Source organism: Daktulosphaira vitifoliae, unplaced genomic scaffold (genome assembly GCF_025091365.1).
Source record: "Daktulosphaira vitifoliae isolate Bord-2020 unplaced genomic scaffold, ASM2509136v1 Scaffold_1, whole genome shotgun sequence".
Classification (NCBI taxonomy): Eukaryota; Metazoa; Arthropoda; class Insecta; order Hemiptera; family Phylloxeridae; genus Daktulosphaira; species Daktulosphaira vitifoliae.
Genome location: NW_026099572.1, coordinates 77,051,246 through 77,074,029, shown reverse-complemented (window position 1 = coordinate 77,074,029; position 22,784 = coordinate 77,051,246). Strand labels below are relative to the sequence as shown.

The window sequence follows — 22,784 nt, the reverse complement described above, 5'->3', positions numbered from 1 at the left end:
CAGCCTAAATAATAACTATTCAAATTACACACAAAACAGTCCCATGTTTTATAAAAACATTTGTTTTTTTATGGACTAGAAATAATTACAATTATATTATAATTGAAGACATGAAATTACTAATAAAATTTGTATTTAATGTGTAGATAAATAACATAATTTCAATAAAATAGTAATGCAAGAATGAGAGTAGCCAGATAAAAGGTAGTTAAAATTGGCGAGAAAAATTCAGTATATAATCNAGCCAGATAAAAGGTAGTTAAAATTGGCGAGGAAAATTCAGTATATAATCCATGCTTAATGGACCACATGAAAATATTTATAATCTACTCGCACATCTTTTAAAGAAAGAAAAAGACATAAACAAACAAAAATAATTAGTATTGAGAAAATTTGTCAAACCCTTCCAATAAATTATTTCATCAAAAATTAAAAATAACATTAAAATAAATATTTGAGGAATGTTAGAATGTTAATGAATAATTTTAATGTAAATAAATATAAATAAAAAACGATGCAACTAAGCTCATAAAAATATTTTTTATTATATGAGTAAGTGGTATTATATATTAGATAATTATTTTAGGTAGTTTTATAAATTAAATTCTGCATATTGGAAGGGGACATGTGCAGTACTTAATTAAGAATTTAACCGCTCTTGAATAGCAATATAGCCACTTGGCCTAAATAAAAATAAATGAAATGCCTCGTTTCATGAGTAACATAACTTCCAAAATTACGACCAACAATACAATGCCATGTTGGGTTATACTTCTTATCAAATTCTTTCTTTATGTATGCAGCTATGTCCTGAAAAACATTGTTTTTAATCATTTCAATATAAAATAGAATTATAATATAATAATACTAAATTATTATATTAATATACAATATTGAATGATATAAAAATAATTTGATCTCATAATAATAATTTCCATTTTATCGGTGAAGAATGAATCGACTTATTCAAATTCATCTCTATGATCTAAGTTGACTACAGAGCTGACAACACTGACTTGGTGAGTGAGAAATTCTTTAACTAATACATCCAAATGACAAATACGTCATGACGTCGGTTTTTGATTTTACAGTGAAGGAGTAAATATCAACAATTCATTTTAGAGTGTGGTCGTGACAAATACCTCCCGTAAATAATAGTTTGAATAACAATTTATTCAAAAGGTTTTGATAATATAAACTATCTATATATAATATATTTTTAAGTAGAATGAAATAGAATAACAATAAATTTAGATTACTAAAAATTAAATAAAATTATTATAGAGTAAAATAATAATATCAAAAATATTATTTGTTACAGTAGATTCATTTTCTTATTTTTAAGTTAGAAATGTATAATTTAAAAATATAATGTTATAATAAAGAGAAGTAAATTATATAGTTTAAATGTATTTTTTTATCAATAGAAATAAATAAGCATTTAATTATACCTTTTCAATATTGTATTTTTCCAGGGCTTGGGTAGCGCAATCAACTGCATCTTGCTGCATCTCTTCAGACATGTCAGCATTTTTTATAACTGCTTTGCGATCAGACATTTTTCAAATATTTTAATTGACTGAAAAATTATAATAATAATACTTAACTCTAATAAAATTTTCTCAAAAAAAAAAAAAAATTAATTTTGAAATATTTTTAATAAATTAATATCCCCCTATTAAATAAGATAACTACATAAAATATTGAAAAAATTTACCTTTCTAGCAAGAAATTTAAGGAACAATCTAATAGTGACTTTAGATAATACTTCTTAGAGTCGAACTAAAGTGAAGAACGATTTTCTATTTTAAATCAACTAAATACAAATAACTTCCGAATATTTGCCGATAAAATAAATGACGAAGAGTGTTGTTAACAACTCTGTTAGAGCGAAAATTCACTTTCTCATTGGCTAGGAAACGGCGGTTTCTATCAGCCACTTTACTATCGTCGACCCATCAACCCAACAAATCGATATACGATTTTTTATTCCATGATACCAAAAACGTTCTTCAGTATAATATTTGGCAAGTCTAATTATAAGTAATTCAAACTTTGAACAATCTGAAATTAATTCTTCAATGAATCGCTATTTATTTTTTTTTCAACAAATAAAATTTACATATTATAATATAATGTACAATTTTTGAGAAATTTTGTTATTTACAAAACTTATGTTTCATGCAATATTAATTAATTAGATATCATTTTACAACTATCGATATTCTTGAAAACTTATCAAGCATCATGAATCGAAAAAAATTTAATTTTTATAAATTGGTAAAAAGGAGATTTAACAATAACCGTTTATGATATATAGTTATATTTGATTTCAACGAAGCGTCCATAGAAATTAACGCAATGCATCAAATAGTTTAAATTTGCTCAACTATCGATATTATAGAGAACATGAAATTGACACGATAGTTTTTAAATATTAATGTTTGGCTTATTCCAATCATAGTTGCTGTTTTATCTCGTTTTGATTTCTTGGTGTTTCCATTTCCTTTAAAATCGCATTTTGGCGATTACTGTATGTTGTCTTCTAACTTGTAACATCTAACACATTTTTCTAACCTACCTATTTAAATTTTCTGACGTAAAAAGTTTTTGTTTAGTTCTAGTAAAAATACGTTTTTATTTAGCATAATCTATAATTATCATGTCGGGCAATGATTGTAGAATTTACGTAGGAAATCTGCCACCGGATATACGGACAAAAGATATCCAGGATTTATTCTATAAATTTGGCAAAGTTTTGTTTGTCGACTTAAAAAATCAAAGAGGCCCACCTTTTGCGTTTGTTGAATTTGATGATCCTCGGTAAGAATATAATTATTTTTAACTATATCTTTTTATGATAAAATTAAAATTGTATTTTATAACTAAACCATTATTATTATGTTCAATTTTTACTGTTACCGTAAATTTTGTTACTTATTGATTAATTGATAATTAATTTTTTATTAATTTTCCTTATGTGCCCATTTTTAGAACAATCATATATATAACTTATTTTGAAAGTGTACATCCAAATAAAATCAATTACATATTAAAGGTTTAAACGTTCCAAAACAGTTTATGTTTGATGAAATTCATCCTGAAATTTTTTGTTAAACAATAAAAAGAATTTTTTCATCTTACCCTAGCTTTTTCACTGCTAACAACTCTTTAATATCACGTTTATTAAAAAACTTAAAATAAGCATAAATAAAAAACATAAATTATAAATAACATTTCATCAACTAAGATGCCCTTAGAAATCTCAAGGTACCTTTTGTTGTGTCAATGGGCAGCTAGCAAGTAAACCCTAATGACACGCCACTAGTTAAAATATATAAAATAAAGTAGATAAGAATAAAAACAATAAATTTTTTCTATTGCTGTAACAATTTCAAATATTTTTATTTTTAAAATCTATTTGATAATTCTTTAAAACTGAAAGAATTATCTCAGTATGTGTTTAGCGTTGATAATGGTAACATTGTTTCCGAAATACGTATCCGCGACTTTTCATTAATTTTTTTGTGGCTTTGAGTTTAATATTTTTTAGTTTTTTAAATTAATAATATTTTTAATATAGTTTTAATTTTACTTAATTAATTAGCCACAAGTGATCAATTTTTATTATATCTTTAAAACTGGATAAGAATAAAAATAGTACTGTATAGACTTATATTTGAAGAAAAATTGTAATTTATAATGAAAAATTTATAGTAGATTATATATATATTTATTTATAAATGTAGTAAAATAAGTTAAATTTTGCTTATGAAAAATTTATAAAATATGTTGGTATTTTTTTACATTATTTTTAATTTATTTTTCTACATTTGAACTAAAGAATATCATTTAAATACCAACCCTTACAGCTACCCTAGAATTTTATAAAATTACATCTTTTAAAAATCATATTTTTATTTTGGAATAGTTAATACTTCTTAATTACTGAAATAAACATATTGATACTTTAATTAGTTAAAAAATTTAAATCAAAAAATAATTTTTTACCTAGAATAGCAGTAATGCTATAAAAAAGTAATTTTTAATTAATACTATGTTACTTAAATTGCTAAGATCATATTTAATTTAATTTCAGAGATGCAGAAGATGCTGTTCATGCTAGGGATGGATATGATTATGATGGTTATCGGCTGAGAGTTGAGTTCCCTCGAGGTAATGGTCCACACAGAGGTGGTGGTGGTGGTGGTGGTAGTGGTAGTGGTGGAGGAGGAGGTTACAGTAGAGGAGGTGCTAGTGGAGGAGGTGGTAGAACAAGAGGTCCACCAGCAAGACGCTCTCAATACAGAGTACTTGTTACTGGTATGATAAATTTTCAAATAAACCAAATATATTACCTAAAAAATAAACATTAATAAAATAGTGAACAAATTTTTTCCACTTAGGATTGCCAGCATCAGGTAGTTGGCAAGACTTAAAAGACCACATGCGTGAAGCTGGTGATGTTTGTTATGCAGATGTTTACAAAGATGGATCTGGTGTAGTAGAATTTTTACGTTATGATGACATGAAATATGCAGTTCGTAAATTAGATGATTCAAGATTTAGGTCACATGAGGTTTGCATTTAAATTTTATTGTATTATTATTATCTTCTTACTCATAATATAATTATATTTTTGTATCAGTGTTTTCATTTATTTATTAATGTATTCATTGCAGAGCCCATCTTCAAAGTAATGCTTACTTTTATGTGTCAATGTAGTCACAGATGCAATATTACTATGAAGATGAACTGTGTTTTAAATTCAAAACACTAACTTTCCCTCCTCTCAAAATAATGAAACTTAATTTTATAAATTTATTAGAAATATTTGTAGTTATATATTAATATTTCTATTTTTAAGTTTTAAGTAATTCATTTTAATAAATCAGGGAAATAAAAAATGTAATAATATTGAAACAACCTATATTATAAATGTATTTTACTTAATTATAAAATGTTAATTACAAATTTATTTTTCTTTTGAAATTATATCAGAATTATTTTATTATCTATTTAATTCTATTCAATTATTAAAATTTTTAGGGTGAAGTGTCATATATTCGTGTTAAAGATGATTATGGTGGTGGAAGTAGCCATCGTAGTCGTGATTATTATAGTCGTAGTCGCAGCCGCTCCAATAGCTATTCACCTCGTGATCGTGCCACACCAACATACTCGCCTGTAAGAAAAAGTCGAAGTTATTCAAGATCTCGATCTCGATCATAATATTGAGGACCTAATGGTAAAGCATGAAATAATTCTATATTGACCCTCATTCCATTACTCTAGTGTTTTATTATTATTATTATTACTATTATTATTATATATTATTATTATTTTTATTTGGAAAATATTTCACAAATTTAAATACGAGGGTTAAGCTAAATTAAACGTGTTTTTGTCAATTTTTATTATTTTAACATTGTAGCTGATTATAAACTGGACTTGGACATTTGACACAAATAAAGGACTCTTAGCATTACTTAATGAAGGATATCTAGTTGAATTTTATTTGCCACCTTTTATCAACTGAACAGGAAAATCTTCATTCATTAAAAATTAAATCTGTATGTAATATAAGTGTGTTTAAATATATAAATGTTTGTAAAATAAATTTTGCAAGTCAAATTGGATTTGAAGAAGATAAATATTAGTGTAAGTTACGTCTTATTATATTCACTTCATGATATTTAGCAATATATATAAATATATATATTGTGAAAGTTGAACAATAATGCACTTGTATAATAAATTATGTAAGCACTAATTTTCTATACATTTGGAGTTTTTAATACTTGAACTACATTTAAAAGATGTCATATTAGGAACTTACTACGGAAAATGGATTGTACATCAATTGTTGATAAATAAAATGTTTAAAGTGGAAATACCCTTTGGATCACCTTCTAAAATTCTATGGAAACCTCAAGACTTCTAATATATGTGTTACCTTTTGTTAAAAATGCGTAATGGATTTACTATCTACTTAATGAAGTAAAACAATACATTAACTTTTGGATATGTAATACATAGGAGATATATTTTAGGGAAGTAATATTTTTGTGGATAGTCTGAATCATAAAATGTAAGGATCAAAAATTGGATTTAGTCAAAATTTTTGTTTTAATTATTTTAATGGTTACCTTCTGGAAGTCTAGTAATGTATTATACCTCGGGGAAATATATTTTCTGGATTTACTGGATGCATGCTTTATTAATGGACTGAAATTGGATTTTACCTTTCATATTTTATTTACAATCAGAACTAAAATGACCATCAGCCTAAATTTCTACAAATAAAATACCAATAATTAGATTATATTTAACTGGAATATAGGATTGGACAATCTTCATAAAAATATATATATTAATAAACTGCTGGATCAATAATACAAAAATGAGAATAATTACAAGTAAACTGAAATGAACATTTTCATATCGATTTATACATTTGTCTAATGTTGTTCTATATAATTAGATTATTTTGTGTTAGATACCTTGTTAACTGCCATAGTCAAACTGTTGTCATTTTAAAGTTTCTTTGTACAGTATTTGTATGAACAAAAAAAAAGAAAAAATTTTATTTTTAAAGTGGACCCAAGTTTTTAATATATTTTAGGATTATATCAGGGGAAATAGTAAGGTTCAGGCAAAAAGTTCCTTATTCCCATTTTTATATAAAACTAATTTAAAACAACTCTTTTAATATAGTAGTTAAACGTAAAAGTTTTTTATAGTGTCTTAGAAGGATCCTTACTCCCCATTAATCAAATATGCATATAAGATTTATCATTGCACATTCAATATGTAAAAAATTATAACTTCAGTCGTTACAATTCCTGTAAAAAAATATTGTTCTAAGATATACGTATTCTTTTTAAATATTAACTAAAACTTAATAGACTTATAAATTAAGTTTATTTTTATTAATAAAAAGTGTTATTACATTATATATATATATATATATTACTATTAAAATGTACTGTTGCATATTACAATATATTTATTGATAAAATTTTTTAAAAACATTATCTAACTAATTAAACTTATTAGTTGTGATTAATGTGTACAATATTGAAAAATTAGAGTTTTCAAAACTAAGTTACATAAAAAATTCTTTTGATAAATAGAGTTAAAAATAATTCAATTCAAATATATTTTATCGACAGTTAAGTGTAATATTTACAATGTTTTAAATTACTATACATAAAACTAAGATATAATTATAATTAAGTAATGTTGAAAAACAATGAAATTTAGAATATAATTCTTTCTTATAATATATCACAGATATGTATGTGAGTGCCAGTGGGTATTTCCAGCTAGCAGCTAAGTCATTCTTCTTAATTCTTTACAACAGGTTAACTATTCCAAATCACATTAAAAATAAATTTGACTTGGGATAGTTTATCTCTGATGAACAAAATTATCTTGATAAATAAATAATTAGAAAAAGTTTTTAAGTACTATACGTCATTTTAAATTTTAAAAAATAATACAAAATCTTAGAAGACTATTTTATTGCATTCTTATAGATATCAATTTTAAAATACTTTGAAGTTCAAAATAACCGAAGTATATATGGATAGATATTTTAGATAGTCACTCGAATTTAAATTTTTACGAAGTCGCAAAATTTTTATTTAATTGCAGAATATTTTAATTAATATTATTATTTTATAAAATACATTTCCTTAAAAAACAATTTTAAAATAAAAAGAATTATTTACATACTCTGTCTTAACTTTACTTTTAAAAAATAAAAAATACCTCAATTTATAACATGATTAATGAAGCTTATATTTGAAAAGCTATTTTTAAAAAAAAATTTTATAATTCAATTATAAAATTATAAATTGAGACTTCTAAACAGATAAAATAAAATGATACATTTTATCAATTGTGTTTTTTAATTCGTGACTTGTTAATGTGATAAATTAAGACATATGTACAAAAAGACTACCAAAATGATTTAAAATTATAACCCCTACCCTTGAAAAAAAATTCTGATAGCATCACTTAACACAAATTTTTTTATAATTCCATGGGATCATAATACCATTTCTTGGGAGCCTTCCAAGTATGAATTAAAACCAAGAAAAATGCATAGATATTAACGTGCAATATCAGAACATATATTATTTATCCTTTAGGTTGAGCTGATTATCTTAACAAAAATAAAAATGGCCTAACACTAAAAAAAGGTTGGACTCTTCAATTTCTGTACGCTTCGTATGTATTATGCATCATTAGTAGTTATAATACATGCTGTATTACACAAATAATAATAAAAAATTATTGGATTAATTAAAAATTTTAATGAAGTTTAAAGGTAAGAGTTTTTTGCCGGGGTATACCAAAGTAATTTTAGGAGGTCAACAAATTTTTATCAACTGAATAAATTGAAAGTTCAATTTAACAGACTATAATATTTAAAAAAAATCTGTTTAACCGTCTAAGTTAATCCTAGGAGTAAATTACTTTTCTTGTTTCAACATTTTAGTTTCGTCCCTAACTCAGAGACGTATCATAAAGATAACATTAATAGTATTATATCTAGGCGAGAGGAGAAGAGCATTTGAATATCTAGTAATAATCTAAAATACCTAAAGAATATCAGATGAATGCCTTAACTTTGCCTTAATTATTAAATGTTAAAATTTTCCGAAATATTGGTTAAGAGTTTTTTTTTTAACTCCAACTGTGATAATACCCTTCATTTTATTTTGTTAATTTTCGTATAATTAAACCGGCCATATTAGTGGCCAAACTAGGGTTTCGTTCTATGTAGGGTTTATATTTAAGAAAAATGTTAACTACTCCTTCCAAACGAAAAAAAATTGAATCTTCACAATGAAATTATATTTGTCATGGATGGATATAATCCAGATTTTCCCACGAGATTACTCCAGTGGTTCCGATCTTCAGCGAAAATATATTTTCGTTACCTAGTAGAACGGATTTCTGAAAATACATAAAATGCTGTAAAATATATTTGAAATATCATAACAAGTATACTTGCAATTACAAATTTGTATAATCACAACAAATTATAAAAATTAAAAAAAAAAAAACATTTTTTAAATAAAATTTTATTCTTTAAAAATAATTGTTGGTTCAATACTTTTTTGCGTTATTCCAATGGAGTTAATGTAGAGAGCGAAATTATCACATTTATAAATTTGTTAGAGCCATTTTAGAAGGACCCAAGTTTGTAAAAATTTGTTGTAGAAATATTTTACGTATAAGAATAAACCCCAACACTATAATCCCAGTTAAATCAAATTACTAAGTTTTCAACCCTATTAATATAAATATGTACTGGCTGAAATTATGAATGGAATAATTTAACAAAATTTATAAAAGCATATAAATTTGCTCTCTAATTATATATAACAAAAACCAAATTTATAATAACAAAAGTAAATACTTTTTAAGTTAATTATGCAATTGACAATTTAATTAATAAGATTGAATAGTATATATGTTAGTCAAAATATTACATAAGTCAAATGATTCGACAATCGAATAATATATATATATAATTTTTTTTTTTTTTGTAAAAATAAAGTGTCATTGTAAATAAATTTATTGTACAACAGATGTATAGATAGTAATTTCCTTATTAATAAAAAAAATAAAGTACGTATCAAATCACGATTAAATACCGCTATTGATTGACATGGAAGTAACTTAAAGGAGCTTAGCCTCCACCAAAAAAAATGTTTGTAGAAAATTATGTTTATTTATATTATGAAAATATATTTTGCGATGGGAGCAAAATACAAAAAACCCCTTAACATTTGTATTCTAGCTGCGCCTTGACAATCAACCGTTAGTCGATAGTTAAGGAATTAACAATTATAAATATTTCTATTTGTAATTTGTAATTATTGGAAATTACAAAAAAATCTTATTCAAATATAATAATTAACAAAATAATCATTGTACCAAAATGATAAAGTTTGATCAAGTATATTGAAATAAAAATTAAAAATGTATAAAGTACACATACATAGTACAAAATTAATTAATTTAGTAAAATAAATTCTATTATTATATATTATTAACTAAATTATTAAATATTTTTATAAAAGAAAGATTTAATTCAAAGTAAAAAAACTATGATTTTATTTAACTAAAATGTTTAAAAAATAACTAATAATATGCATTACAATTAAACATTTATTATAGCATTGGATAAAGAAAAATCAGTTAACTGATCAAATTTATTTCTGGTACTTTTGCGGTTTCCTGTTTTACTTTTTGGTTTTAGATGCTACATATTAATCTAATCTAAACAATTAACCGCTACTACATTATGTGACACAATTATTTTAGTATTCACACAGTTTAATCAATTAAAATTTTAATATTGTGGTCAATATTTTTAGATATAAATTTGTAGAATTTGAAATGACATGCCATTAAGTGTTTGATGTCACACTTTTGATCATTGAATTAATGAGTTATTATTACAGTTTTATTGTCTAATTCTTTGATGTTTAAATAATTCTGTAATTTTTGTTATTTGAAAAGTATCAAAATATTTTTTAAAAAAATTGCTGGTAAGAAACTTTTGTTTATAAATTTAATCAAAAAATATATTCTATATTACTTATATAAAATTTTTGTCCAACTGTCAAAAAATAAAATGTTAGTTGACTTTTTGTTTCTTAAACACATTGTTTTTTAGTTAATTTTTTATAAAATATAAACTAAATTATTTTTCTTTTTTCATAACTAAAGTTGTTAGTATTATACGGTACAATAAAAATGATTTAAATTATTTCTCAATAAACAAAATAATTGGAAAGTCTTAAATCCCAGACAGTTATTTTAAAAAATAATGTTGTAAAAACAATTGTATTACATTATAATAACGTAATAAAATTATTTTAATAATATATAAAAAAAAAATCCTGTCTGGGATTATATCTCATTTCCTCTTCTGTATAATTATTTTAAATTCATACTGAGTGGAACAGATCTGGCAGATAACTCTTAAAACTTTTTATACAATTGTCATTTCGGTATAATTTTTTTAAAAATAATTTTTGTATTCTCAGACTACGTTAAAAGTATATTTTTTATTATTTGTAATAAATAATAAAGTAAGTAAAAATTATTTTTATTTTATTTTAAAATAGCCTTTTTTAGAGTTTTACTTATAATAAATTTGATTGGGTAAACAACAATTTTAAGATAATTACTTATTGAGTTACAAGTATTTTAACACATGGGTGAGTATGTAGTGCTAGCAAAGTATATTTAATACAAATTAGTGCGAGTTATTAACGTAGTCTAAGAATGCAAAAATTGTTTAAAAAAGATTATAGTGAAATGATAATTGTAGCAAAAGTTAAAAGAGTTGTCAGTTAAATTTATTCTAAATAGATTAAATTAATAAATATAAATTGTATAACTGTTTTTTTTAATCATTAAATTTCTTTTTTGTTTTAAAACAAAACTAAAATATACTTTAATATTTATCAATGAATTAATAATTATAATTATAATATTTAACATTACATAGTTATGAAAGATCTGTTATATAATTAATAAATCAATATTGCCAAAATAACGTCTAAAATTTGAACAAAATAAATATTAAATGTTATCTTTTTTTATTTAGTAAAAATATTAATTAACAATTTTTTTTATTACCTACAATCTTTTTATAAATAAAAGTATTTTAAATTTTAACCACAATAGAAAGTAATTAATTACCATATCACATATTTTTTAGAGATCTGAAGTTAATCATGTCTTCCACCGAAAACTTCACATATTTGTTTGATCGCCCAACTGAACCTATTTTCAAACCCAAAGGTGATGATGAAGATGTCGCTTTTATCGTTCCAGACGAATACTTGGTAAGACATTTATCAAACAAAATTTTTGACGTTCGTCACGGAATATGTGCATTTAAAAATTTTAAGTCATTATTTAAATGGGAATAAGTCATTCCCAACACACCTTTAGCCAGTATAGATTTTATTAATTGACTTTAAACTTAGTTATATGTTGTAATCGAGTTTATAACATTTAGATTATTAAGAGGATTTACCCCCCCCTCATAAAATGAAAAATATTTTTACGCATTATATAATCCTACATTAGATTTGCACAACTTGAGATTATTCAAAGTGACTCACACAAAATGTATAAATGCATATATTTCCGTGTTCTATTACTTATTTCTTTACATCCCAAATCCGTTTAATTTTTTTATTTATTCTGTATTTAGGATGAGCGATATAAACCAGCTGCATCCGATTTGCAAACTCGTTTTCCAGGAGCTAAGCAAATTAAGATTAATAAAATCAATAAAATCCCTGACCTATCACTTCCCTTGTCACTTGACAAGAATACACCATTTACTTTATTTAACCCTATGCACTGCTCGATGTCATCAAGACTCATTACTGTTTTTATGGGTAAATATTCATAATAGTACAATTGCTTAAACTATTGAATATTGATATTTAATCCAAATTCGATGCTTAAATTTCATTCATTCTGCGCAGTTTTAAATAAAAAAAAATATATTTGTATTTATTTATTGATATAATAACGTTATTATAATATACAAATTCCTTTCATAGCCTTTACGACTTTGCATAGAAATTAATAATATTAGCTTCGATGTGATGTTGAGAAGGTATTGTTTTTACTATGATGTATTTTTTTATGTCTGTCTAAAAAATATTCTCAGTTTTCATCGTATTAAAATTACTGATTTATAAGTCAAAAAAATTCGGTTGAACTTATCATCTTCAAAAATAGAAAAACCCTTAAAAAATACAAGTGTAATACACAATTTTTTTTTTAATCATTATGGATCTTTGATGAGCTGTTCCACAGAAATATTAAATCTACCACCATCCCTTATGCTTAAAACTTGTATCAACTCAGATTTTCAAATGGAAATCCATAATATTTTTATATATTCTTGTTCGTCATAACAAAAAAAAATGTTTAACAAAAAAAAAATTATATATATAAATTTTAAACGAAATACGCTACTTTGTAATTTAAGATATTTTTTTAAAAATAGTTTTTCTACACGGTCACATTATTATTTTATGTAGCGATAAGAGGTATCGGTTTACTGTGTCAACGCACGTGTCAGAATAAGGACCTATAACGTTCGTGTTAGTTATGATTTTTTCTTTATAAACGCTAAACTTTAGAAAACCGTGGAACGCTTAATATTAAATAAAATAAATTATTTGTTTTACAAAACATTTTTTTTATTAAACTAAATCAAATGGTGTAAAAAAAAATAGGGTTGCCTTTGAAAATCTGAAGTTAGCACAAGTTTTAAGCATAAGGGATGGTGGTAGAATTTTAATATTTTTTATGAAACAGTTCATCAAAGATCCATAATGATTAAAAAAAAATTATTTATAACATTTGTATTTTTTAATATATTAGGTGAGACATAGTTAGCGGATTATTCTGTATAAAAAAATACAACAAAATTGTTCGATCAGTGATTAGATTAATACTGATGTATTAATTTAATAACGATTATAAAATTATAAATATTAATAATGATATATCTGTCGAGGCAAATTATAATTACAATAATTTTTTTTTTTATAAAATTCAAATTTTAGTGAGATTTTTCTTAGTTATTCTAAAGACAATAAAAAAATGAATGTGGTGTGATACAGTGGATCATACAGTCGCCGTTTTAGTGTTAATGTTCAGATGTGTTGTTTGCTGTTAGTTGCCCAATGGGTGACCATACGAGACTTTAACTTTAACAGAAACACTCATTTTGTCTCTTTACTGGTTCCCTCAGATATAATAAGATTGCATTAGGTCAACAGCTGTTGTAAAAATCCTGTCAAATAAATTCTAAAGAATCACCATTATTTTATTTTTTGAAAATTTTATAGAAAACCTAAAGATAATAAAAAAAGTTTAAATGAGGCTACCCACGTATATCAATTTTTTTGTGTTCGAGGACATCACAACTTTTAAATTTATTTTAAATTAAAGTTTATTTTTATGCACTTCATAATTAAAATGCTCTAATGTTTTCTTCTAAAAGTTATTAGTCTTTAAGGTTGAAATTACAAAGTTCCTGCTAAAATTGACCAATTCTTATTTGCTTAATTCTTTCTTTAGCACAATTGTATCGAAACGTTTTATGATAGTGTTATCCGCTGTTAGATATCATTCTATATTGTAATCCACTATGCTGGATCCCGTGACTATAATTAACGTTCTTCTTTTAACTTAATAAAATTTTGAACATAAACAATCAGATCAAATATAAGCTAATTATCATTTCTATCATAGATATAATAGAAATTCATATATTATCTGCGTTAATTTTAAGCAAATTTGTGTTTTACCGCTAGAATGTTAAAAATTAAAACAATTAACTTATAAAACAATCAAAAATACTTATAATTTTACAGAAACAAAATCAACTGACGAGTTAATGTCCTTGGCAGTATATTGTCGTGAAAAGATGAACCCATTTATGTTTGTGTATGCTTTATCAGTGGTTATGCTTCATAAACCAGAGACTCGAAGTATACAATTACCTTCACATGCTGAAATGTTTCCTGGACTTTATGTTGATCCTACAGTATTAAGTCGTGCCAGAGAAGAAGCAGCAGCCGTTCCTACTGGCAACAGAGTAACAATAATTTGTTTTAAATATATATAAACGTCTCGTAATTTTGTTATTATAACAGAAAAAATTATAAAGGGTATAAAAATAAAAATTTTATTTTATTCTGCTCATAAATATTTTATTGTATAGATTTTGACTTGAATTTTTCTTATCATAATAAAGATTGTTAGGTTGTTAGTTATACTCCTAATATAATTTTAGGTTTTTTAATTTTTTAATTTTCAATTCATAATTTTAATGCTTTCAAGGTCTATTAAAGGCTATAGTGATTTCCTGAAAAGAGAGTTTTTTAACAACGAATACTTTAGAACAACTGATTAGTCCGTCGCCGGAGAGAGGGATAGCGACTACAGTGACCTAGTCTCGAACCTGAGGATAGTTCGCATTACATTAGTACATGTTATATAATGGACTCAACAACCCTACCCTTAATTTAATTCATAATAAAAAAAAATGTTATTTAATATGCAATCAATAAGAAAAATTAGGTGATAATTGTCAAAATGTCTTTTTAATTTTTGACATAGATACCGATTGAAATCCCACGAGATTATACAGCATCTGATTTAGACATTGAGCATAGACTACAATACTTCCGTGAAGACATTGGAGTGAATCTTCATCATTGGCATTGGCATTTAGTGTATCCATTTGATGGACCACGAAATATTGTAGAAAAAGATAGAAGAGGAGAACTTTTCTACTACATGCATCAACAGATAATAGCTAGGTGTTTATTTATTATTAATAAGTAATAAAATTTACGTCGATTATAATTCATATTTAAATTATTCATATTATATTAGTTCGTTCAAAATTTAACAATATTTTGAAAATACGCATTGGTATAAGAAATTCTAAAATATAATAATGATAATTTTTTATTTAACTACTTTTACGACAGTTAAAATAAGTCTTCACAAATAAAGTCGCATTTGTAAACTAATTTTTATTGATCCAATTCCCCAATTTTTTCTTCTTTTGTATGACAAACTATGTAGGTCATTGGGAAGCTACTGAATTTTCGGTGAGCCAATCGCTTTTTGTTATACCATATCCTTGTAAATAGAGGGAAACGGTATTTATATTAGCGTAATATTAGTACAATTCATAAAATAGTAATATTAGAAAATAAAATTTCTGATTTGCGTATTTTTTATGTACATTTAAATTTAATATTAATCGTTACTATATGTTACTTTGTAATATTTAATTTTTAAAACTTTAAAATTACATTTCCAGGTATAATTTTGAGCGTTTGAGCAATCGAATGAATAGAGTAGTTCCATATACAAACTTACGTGAACCAATATTAGAAGGCTATTTCCCTAAATTGGATACAGTAGTTGGAAATCGCGTATGGCCATCGAGAAGTGCTAATACAAGATTATCGGTAGACAAATAACGTCTAAACTATAAATATCTTTCTATATATAAATAAATATTTCTTTTTTTGTTCATAGAATTTAAACAGAGAAACTGATCAGGTCAGATTTAACCTCGAAGATTTGGAACTCTGGAGAGATGAATTGTTCAAAGCTATTCACTCTGGGTTCATTACTGATGTAATTATGAAATACAGAAATTACTGATTTCTGTTTAATAATAAATTGTATTTTATATTGTAAAATAGACTAATAACCAACAAGTAAGATTAACTGAAATGGAAGGCATTGATATTCTCGGTAACTTAATAGAAGCAAGTATTTTAAGTCGGAATCCAAATATCTACGGATCTTTCCATAATAACGGTCACTTGGCTATTGCATACTCACACGATCCTGACAACCGATATTTGGTAAATATTTTTGAAATACTTTAAATATTTTCTTCCAATGTTATATAATTATTTGTATTCTTTAGGAAAACTATAGCGTAATGGGAGACTCTACAACAGCAATGCGAGATCCTGTATTTTATCGTTGGCATGCATATATTAACCACATTTTCACGGAATTTAAGGCAGTCATTCCTCGATACACTATTCAAAATGTAATTAATTTAATTTGTTTATGTCTAAATTTACATTAAAATTAAATATCAAAAATCTTAAAATTTAGTTGAGTTTTGATAACGTAAGAGTAACTAGTGTGGAAGTGGCATCGGGAAATTCATTAGCTCGTAATGAATTTGCAACTTATTGGCAACAAAGCGACATTGATTTAACCAGAGGTTTAGATTTTGTACCTCGAGGTTCTGTGTATGCTCGTTTTACTCATTTACAGCATGCTTCATTCACATACAGAATTGTGGTATGTAAATAATATATTTTATGTGACCTGTATAAGTTTTAAAAAAATTAATATTTGCTTGCTATACACCAAATCTCGTTTTAAAGTATCAAAGTGCAATGTGATTTCATTGAGATGGATATAATAGAATAGAGCGTCAATTATAAATAAAAATATAAATACATTTTAATTACTTTGATATGTACCCGACTAATAACAAAAGATGTTGTGTTAATGTTTAGGTTGAAAATAATGGTAATCAACGAGTAGGAACTGTACGTATATTCATTGCTCCCAAATTTGATGAAAGGGGTCAACCTATCCGTTTTAACGATCAGAGACAACTTTTTGTTGAACTTGATAAATTCAGCTATGAATGTACGATTAAAAATAAAAATAAAAATTGTTACACTATTAAAATATTTTTTATGTATTTTAAAATAGTAAGAAGAGGAAGAAATGAAATCGAAAGGCGTTCAATTGACTCATCTGTAACAATACCGTTCGAAACAACTTATAGAAATTTGAATAGTAATAGACCTGCAGCGAATACTGCTTCAGAAGGAGTTTTTAATTTCTGTGGATGTGGATGGCCACAAAATATGTTGATTGCCAAGGGAACGCCTGAAGGTATGCCTTGTGAGCTCTTTGTAATGGTTTCAAACGGTGCTAATGACCAAGTAAACTTAATTTTTTTTTATTTTCATGTGATAATATTTGTAATTTCATAAAAACATATCAACTTTAATTCTAAGGTGGAGAACTCTGGCCGAGGAAACTTAACTTGTGATGATGCATCTAGTTATTGTGGTGTCTTGAATGCACGATACCCAGATGCTAGATCAATGGGTTATCCATTTGATCGTCCTGGAAGAGAAGGTGTAGTTTCGTTGCGTCAATTCCTTACACCTAACATGATTGTACAAGATGTAATTATTCGATTTTCAAACAGAGTTGTTGCTCCAAGAGCACAATCATCTGACAATCAAGCCAGACCAAGTTCTGGATCAGGAAATAGAAGACAATGAAACTAAAATTTTTTATGAAAATAAAATAAATAAACTACAATATTTAACTATCATACATTTATTCAACTTATTTTATAACTCTAAAATAACCAACTTAATTTATGTTATTGTTTTATTAATAAAGCTAAATATATTTTAATACTTAATACAACTATAATAACGTGTAGATTTAATAAATAAATTACTTATTTTCAAAAATAATAATCTGCCTTTATTCAATTCAATTACTTTTTATTATTTTGAGTGTGATTTTTAGGATTCAGATTTATACGATGAAACTTCAACTGCTATAATAGTAGATTCAGATCTATACGAAACTTTTGATTTTATCAAAAAGTGTTTATTTATTTATTAGCTTCGATACGTAGTTGAGAAGGTATCTTTCCGATTTCTTTCAATGATACGTCAAAAGATCACAAATCGTATCTAGTCGAAGATATTACCCTCAAAAATTGAAAAAAGTTCCCTCGTTCCCCTTAAATGGGGGAAACCTCCAAAAAAATTACAAATTTAAAAATCGCTAATTTTCGAAATTTTTTCAATTTTTTTTACTTAAAATTGCCATAACTTCTTATGGCAGTTTAACTTTAAAAAAATGAACATATCAATATANCATTACCCTTAAAAATTGAAAAAAATTCCCTCGTTCCCCGTAAATGGGGGAAACCTCCAAAAAAATTACAAATTTAAAAATCGCTAATTTTCGAAATTTTTTCAATTTTTTTTACTTAAAATTGCCATAACTTCTTATGGCAGTTTAACTTTAAAAAAATGAACATATCAATATAATTTTTTTTTTTTATAGATACATAATGTTCTTACCTTTCATTTAGTATATTTTTTTTTTATATGTGACTCTTTACTTGCCCACAGGGGGGGATTTAAAATGACAACTTTTTCACAAAAAATTAATTTTTCAACTTGACTTTTGAAAATGTTCCGGAAAGTCTGACACTTTTATATATATCTTAAATTAAAGCTAATGTAATATACTTTATTATGGAAAAAAAAAATTTCAGACTTAATTTTATGTTCATGGTGAAAACAGACATCAAAGTTAATAAAAAAAATACGATTTTTGTAAAAAAATTATTTTTTATATTTTTAACTTTATAATGCTATAACTTTTTGAAAGATGTATGGATCAATATAATTCTTTTTTATATAGATGCATGATATCATTACCTTTCATTTGGTATATTTTTTTTTATATGTGACCCTTTACTTGCCCACAGGGGGGGATTTAAAATGACAACTTTTTCACAAAAAAGTTGTCACACTAAGTAAAAGTAAAAGTAAAAGTTCACACTTTTACAATTTCAATGTAACTTTTGAAAGTGTTCCGGAAAGTCTGACACTTTTATATATATCTTAGATTAAAGCTAATAAAATATNATGTAATATACTTTATTATGCAAAAAAAAAATTCGGACTTTATTTTGTCTTCACGGTGAAAACAGACATCAAAGTTAATAAAAAAAATACGTTTTTTGAAAAAAATTCTTTTTTATATTTTTAACTTTATACTGGTATAACTTGATGATGTTGAAAATTCTCTACCTTTGATTAAGTTATATAATTAGTATTATATATATGTAGTTTTGGTACTATGACTCGTTTATCATACCATACGTTAATTATCAGAAGGACCTGTCGGCGAACAGAGAGACAAGTAGTTCAGACCGGTTGACCAACTGCCTAGCGTCACAGAAGGGATCGGTACTACCTACCAGGCTGAAAGGTAATGAGGGTTGCTTGTAGTCTCATCGACGGTCAGTTTTCAGAACCAAGTAGAAGAAGAAGGACGCAGCAGATATTCCACCTTTTTATATTACATATTTATTTAGTTATTTTTGTTGAAAATTATTTTCTTAAATAAAGCAAGTCAGTTTGTGTTTGATCATTCACTATAAGTAAGTTTGTTTTTATTTTATTACATAGAATAAATTTGTCTACAATAGACAAATTTATACATAACACAATATTATTGAGAGTAACATTTAGAGCAATTCTAAATAAGTTAACTGCATGAGTTCACCTGCGCATAGCTACATTAGGCATAATTCACATAATCAGAAAGAAATAATTAGAGTATGGTGCCGTAGCTATATTTTAATTATTTCTGTTTTATAGTCATCGTTGTCGGCGCATTGCGGTGGTCGATTGACGTCTAGGGTACTCGTGCAAGGCGGTACTCTACTGTTATGTGTCGATACCACATGTTATTCTGCGGATACCACGACATGTTAAGGGCTATTTGCACAATATTCACAGATTAAGCTACACGACGTAACTGTGTATAACTGTGACGTATTACTGGTTAACCAGCGTAGGTTACTTATGCAGTTAGGTTATAACGACACTTGATATATATTACACATGGTAGAGCTTCATACTCTGTTTTTATTATTTTATGATTACAGTCCATACACGAGCATTATCAGGACCTTTAAAGAAATTATGGGTAAAGTTATAAATGAATAGCTTGATCTAAGTTTAGATTAATTAATTATTCTAAACTGGGAAATGTAAATTAAAGCCTTGGAATTTCAATACTAGTGCAATGGAATATTCACAGAGGATAACTAATATGAAACATTACTAAGTAATAATTTATAATTTGATAATAATTATAAACCCATAATTATTTTTAATTTTCTAATTACAGAATTTAAAGAATATCGTTTACGAACAGATGCGATTGGATCTACTTAATTAAAATTTTTAACAAATTTAAACAACCTTCAAAAATAATTTGGGAGATGTTCATACTTTTTGTCCTATGTTAAGAGGGTTGTAAAGATTTGTTTGTTATAACAAAAATAATACTTATAAGAGAAGATGAAAACTATGATTATTTGTTTCTTTCCAAAGCAAATCATAGAAAAACGAATACGAATTAAAGAACATTAAAAAGTCCTTAGTGAATTATATTCTTTAGTTGATATAGTTTTAAAGTGTTAAAAAAGAAATTTAATTGAAATTTAATATTCACGGGAAAAACATTATGATAGACTAAAATTTGAATTTATTTATTATAATATCTATGTTCCTAAGAATATAAAATAGAGTTAGAATCATTCAGATTTATAAGAACCAGTTTTAAAAAGGTTCCTAAAATAAAAAATTTAAGGTCTTATAACTTTACGTTAAAATGGTTTTAGCTAAAAAAATCTATTATTTTTTTGAAGTTGGGTATCATAGGTATTATATTATGTATTAATTTCTACATTATTATTTTAAACATTCAGAGGTGGTCTTAAAATTGACCCCTTGTCAACATTTTGTATATATTTCTACAAAATATTTTAAACAAAAAAATCTGTATTGAAAACATTTAAATTAACCATATACCAATAATAACCACTGGAATAAGTTTTCAATTGAAACCAATAACATGCTATGTACAAAGAAATTTAATTAGTTCAAAGTTGTTTTAGTGCCAAACTCAATAACATGTAAAATGAGCTAAGTGTGTAAGGAACTTGTGGCATTTCTTTTCTCACTGAACTGTCTTTTAAAAAGTAGAATTATTTAAAATATAAGTAGCTTTAGTTCATAATAATATAAAAAAAAAAAACGGTAGCACAGTGGGGTCGCGGCATAGTGGAGACATTGCATAGTAGGGTCAAGTATAGATTTAATCTGACAGTGATTAAAATCACTATCATAAGAAACGCTTCGATGCAAATCTGTAGATAGTGTTTAATTTTAAAAAATTGATGGATAATTGCAAAAGCAACATCAACTTCTATTAAAATAAAATACAAAACCCATAATTATCATACAAAAATAGTATATTTTTCAATATGGTAGCCATTTGCGTATAGAAGATAGATCGTCGGGACAAATTTTTTTTTTTCATTTTGTAGTACATAAAATAAGCTTTAATTTTATATATGTTTAAAGGACGCAGTATTTCCGGAACATTTTCAAAAATTAAGTTGAAAAAGTTATTTTTTGTAAAAAAGTTACTATTTTAAATCCTCCCAGTGAGCAGAATAAGTGTTAGATTTTCAAAAAAAATTATATCAAATGAAAGGGAAATATCTAAGGTTTCAATACAAAAAAATATTATTTTTATTTGTTCATTTTTGAAAAAGTTATGGCAGTTTTAAGTACAAAAAACATCCCGATAAAATGTAATTTTTATCGCAAACATTACATTTTTTTTTAAATTTTCGACAGCCATTTGCACATAGAAGATAAGATGTCGGGACAAATTTTTTTTTTTCATTTGATAGTATATAACATAACCTTTGATTTGATATATGTTTAAAGGACGCAGTATTTCCGGAACATTTTCAAAAGTTCAGTTGAAAAAGATCTATGTTTTTTACAATATTTTAAGTTTTGAACGCCCCCTATATAAGGGGAAATTGTCCAATTTTAATAAAAAGTATGTCAAATGAAAGATGTACTTATAATGTATTTAGAAAAAAAAAATTTGTGCTGATATATACATTTTTCAAAAAGTTATAGCATTTTTAAGTTGAAAATTTAAAATCGAAAATCGAAAATTTTAACACAAAAATAGTGTTTTTTTAACTACGGCAGCCGTTTAAATGTAGAAGAAAAAGTGTCGGGACAAATTTTTTTTTTTCATTTTATAGTACATAAAATAAGCTTTAATTTGATATATGTTTAAAGGACGCAGTATTTCCGGAACATTTTCAAAAATTAAGTTGAAAAAGTTATTTTTTGTAAAAAAGTTACTATTTTAAATCCCCCCCAATGAGCAGGTTAAGTGATAGATTTTCAAAAAAATTATATCAAATGAAAGGAAAATATCTAAGATTTTAGTTAAAAAAAAAATTATGTTGATTTGTTGATTTTTGAAAAAGTTATGGAAGTTTTAAG

At 25.2% G+C, this 22,784-nt stretch overlaps 2 protein-coding genes and 1 long non-coding RNA gene across 5 annotated transcripts; 2 read left to right on the top strand and 1 right to left on the bottom strand.

The window, feature by feature from the left end:
• Positions 1 to 352: 352 nt before the first annotated feature.
• Positions 353 to 1,890, bottom strand: LOC126904223 (dynein light chain 1, cytoplasmic). Its single transcript, XM_050683019.1, has 3 exons — positions 1,718 to 1,890; positions 1,452 to 1,579; positions 353 to 810 (listed from the first exon to the last, which is right to left on the bottom strand). The coding sequence occupies exons 2-3, from the start codon at positions 1,557 to 1,559 to the stop codon at positions 649 to 651; spliced, it is 270 nt and encodes an 89-aa protein (XP_050538976.1). The 5' UTR covers positions 1,560 to 1,579; positions 1,718 to 1,890; the 3' UTR covers positions 353 to 648.
• A 577-nt stretch (positions 1,891 to 2,467) lies between these two features.
• On the top strand, positions 2,468 to 18,128 carry LOC126896494 (serine/arginine-rich splicing factor 1-like). 3 transcript variants are annotated; one of them, XM_050669371.1, is made up of 13 exons: positions 5,123 to 5,248; positions 11,756 to 11,882; positions 12,257 to 12,446; positions 14,445 to 14,668; positions 15,193 to 15,395; positions 15,908 to 16,058; positions 16,129 to 16,230; positions 16,299 to 16,463; positions 16,529 to 16,657; positions 16,726 to 16,917; positions 17,139 to 17,274; positions 17,341 to 17,576; positions 17,652 to 18,128. In XM_050669371.1, the coding sequence occupies exons 2-13, from the start codon at positions 11,772 to 11,774 to the stop codon at positions 17,922 to 17,924; spliced, it is 2,112 nt and encodes a 703-aa protein (XP_050525328.1). In that variant the 5' UTR covers positions 5,123 to 5,248; positions 11,756 to 11,771; the 3' UTR covers positions 17,925 to 18,128. The 3 variants fall into 3 exon arrangements, with proteins under 3 accessions (XP_050525490.1, XP_050525415.1, XP_050525328.1); XM_050669533.1 differs by lacking the exons at positions 12,257 to 12,446; positions 14,445 to 14,668; positions 15,193 to 15,395; ... (6 more) ...; positions 17,341 to 17,576; positions 17,652 to 18,128 and adding exons at positions 2,468 to 2,823; positions 4,100 to 4,323; positions 4,407 to 4,579 and having other exon boundaries at positions 5,050 to 5,248; XM_050669458.1 differs by lacking the exons at positions 11,756 to 11,882; positions 12,257 to 12,446; positions 14,445 to 14,668; ... (7 more) ...; positions 17,341 to 17,576; positions 17,652 to 18,128 and adding exons at positions 2,469 to 2,823; positions 4,100 to 4,323; positions 4,407 to 4,579; positions 5,435 to 5,774 and having other exon boundaries at positions 5,050 to 5,248.
• Positions 18,129 to 19,627: 1,499 nt separating this feature from the next.
• On the top strand, positions 19,628 to 20,818 carry LOC126895137 (uncharacterized). Its single transcript, XR_007701597.1, has 3 exons — positions 19,628 to 19,837; positions 20,348 to 20,529; positions 20,593 to 20,818. It is a non-coding gene; the product is annotated as an uncharacterized LOC126895137 (long non-coding RNA).
• Positions 20,819 to 22,784: the final 1,966 nt, after the last annotated feature.

Bases quoted from the DNA above. Each gene is read 5' to 3' on its own strand.
- LOC126904223 (XM_050683019.1), bottom strand. From the start codon at position 1,559: ATGTCTGATCGCAAAGCAGTTATAAAAAATGCTGACATGTCTGAAGAG. The intron at 811-1,451 runs GTATAATTAAAT...AATGTTTTTCAG, and splicing joins AAAAATACAATATTGAAAAG to GACATAGCTGCATACATAAA.
- LOC126896494 (XM_050669371.1), top strand. From the start codon at position 11,772: ATGTCTTCCACCGAAAACTTCACATATTTGTTTGATCGCCCAACTGAA. The intron at 11,883-12,256 runs GTAAGACATTTA...TTCTGTATTTAG, and splicing joins TCGTTCCAGACGAATACTTG to GATGAGCGATATAAACCAGC. The intron at 16,231-16,298 runs GTAATTATGAAA...ATTGTAAAATAG, and splicing joins ACTCTGGGTTCATTACTGAT to ACTAATAACCAACAAGTAAG.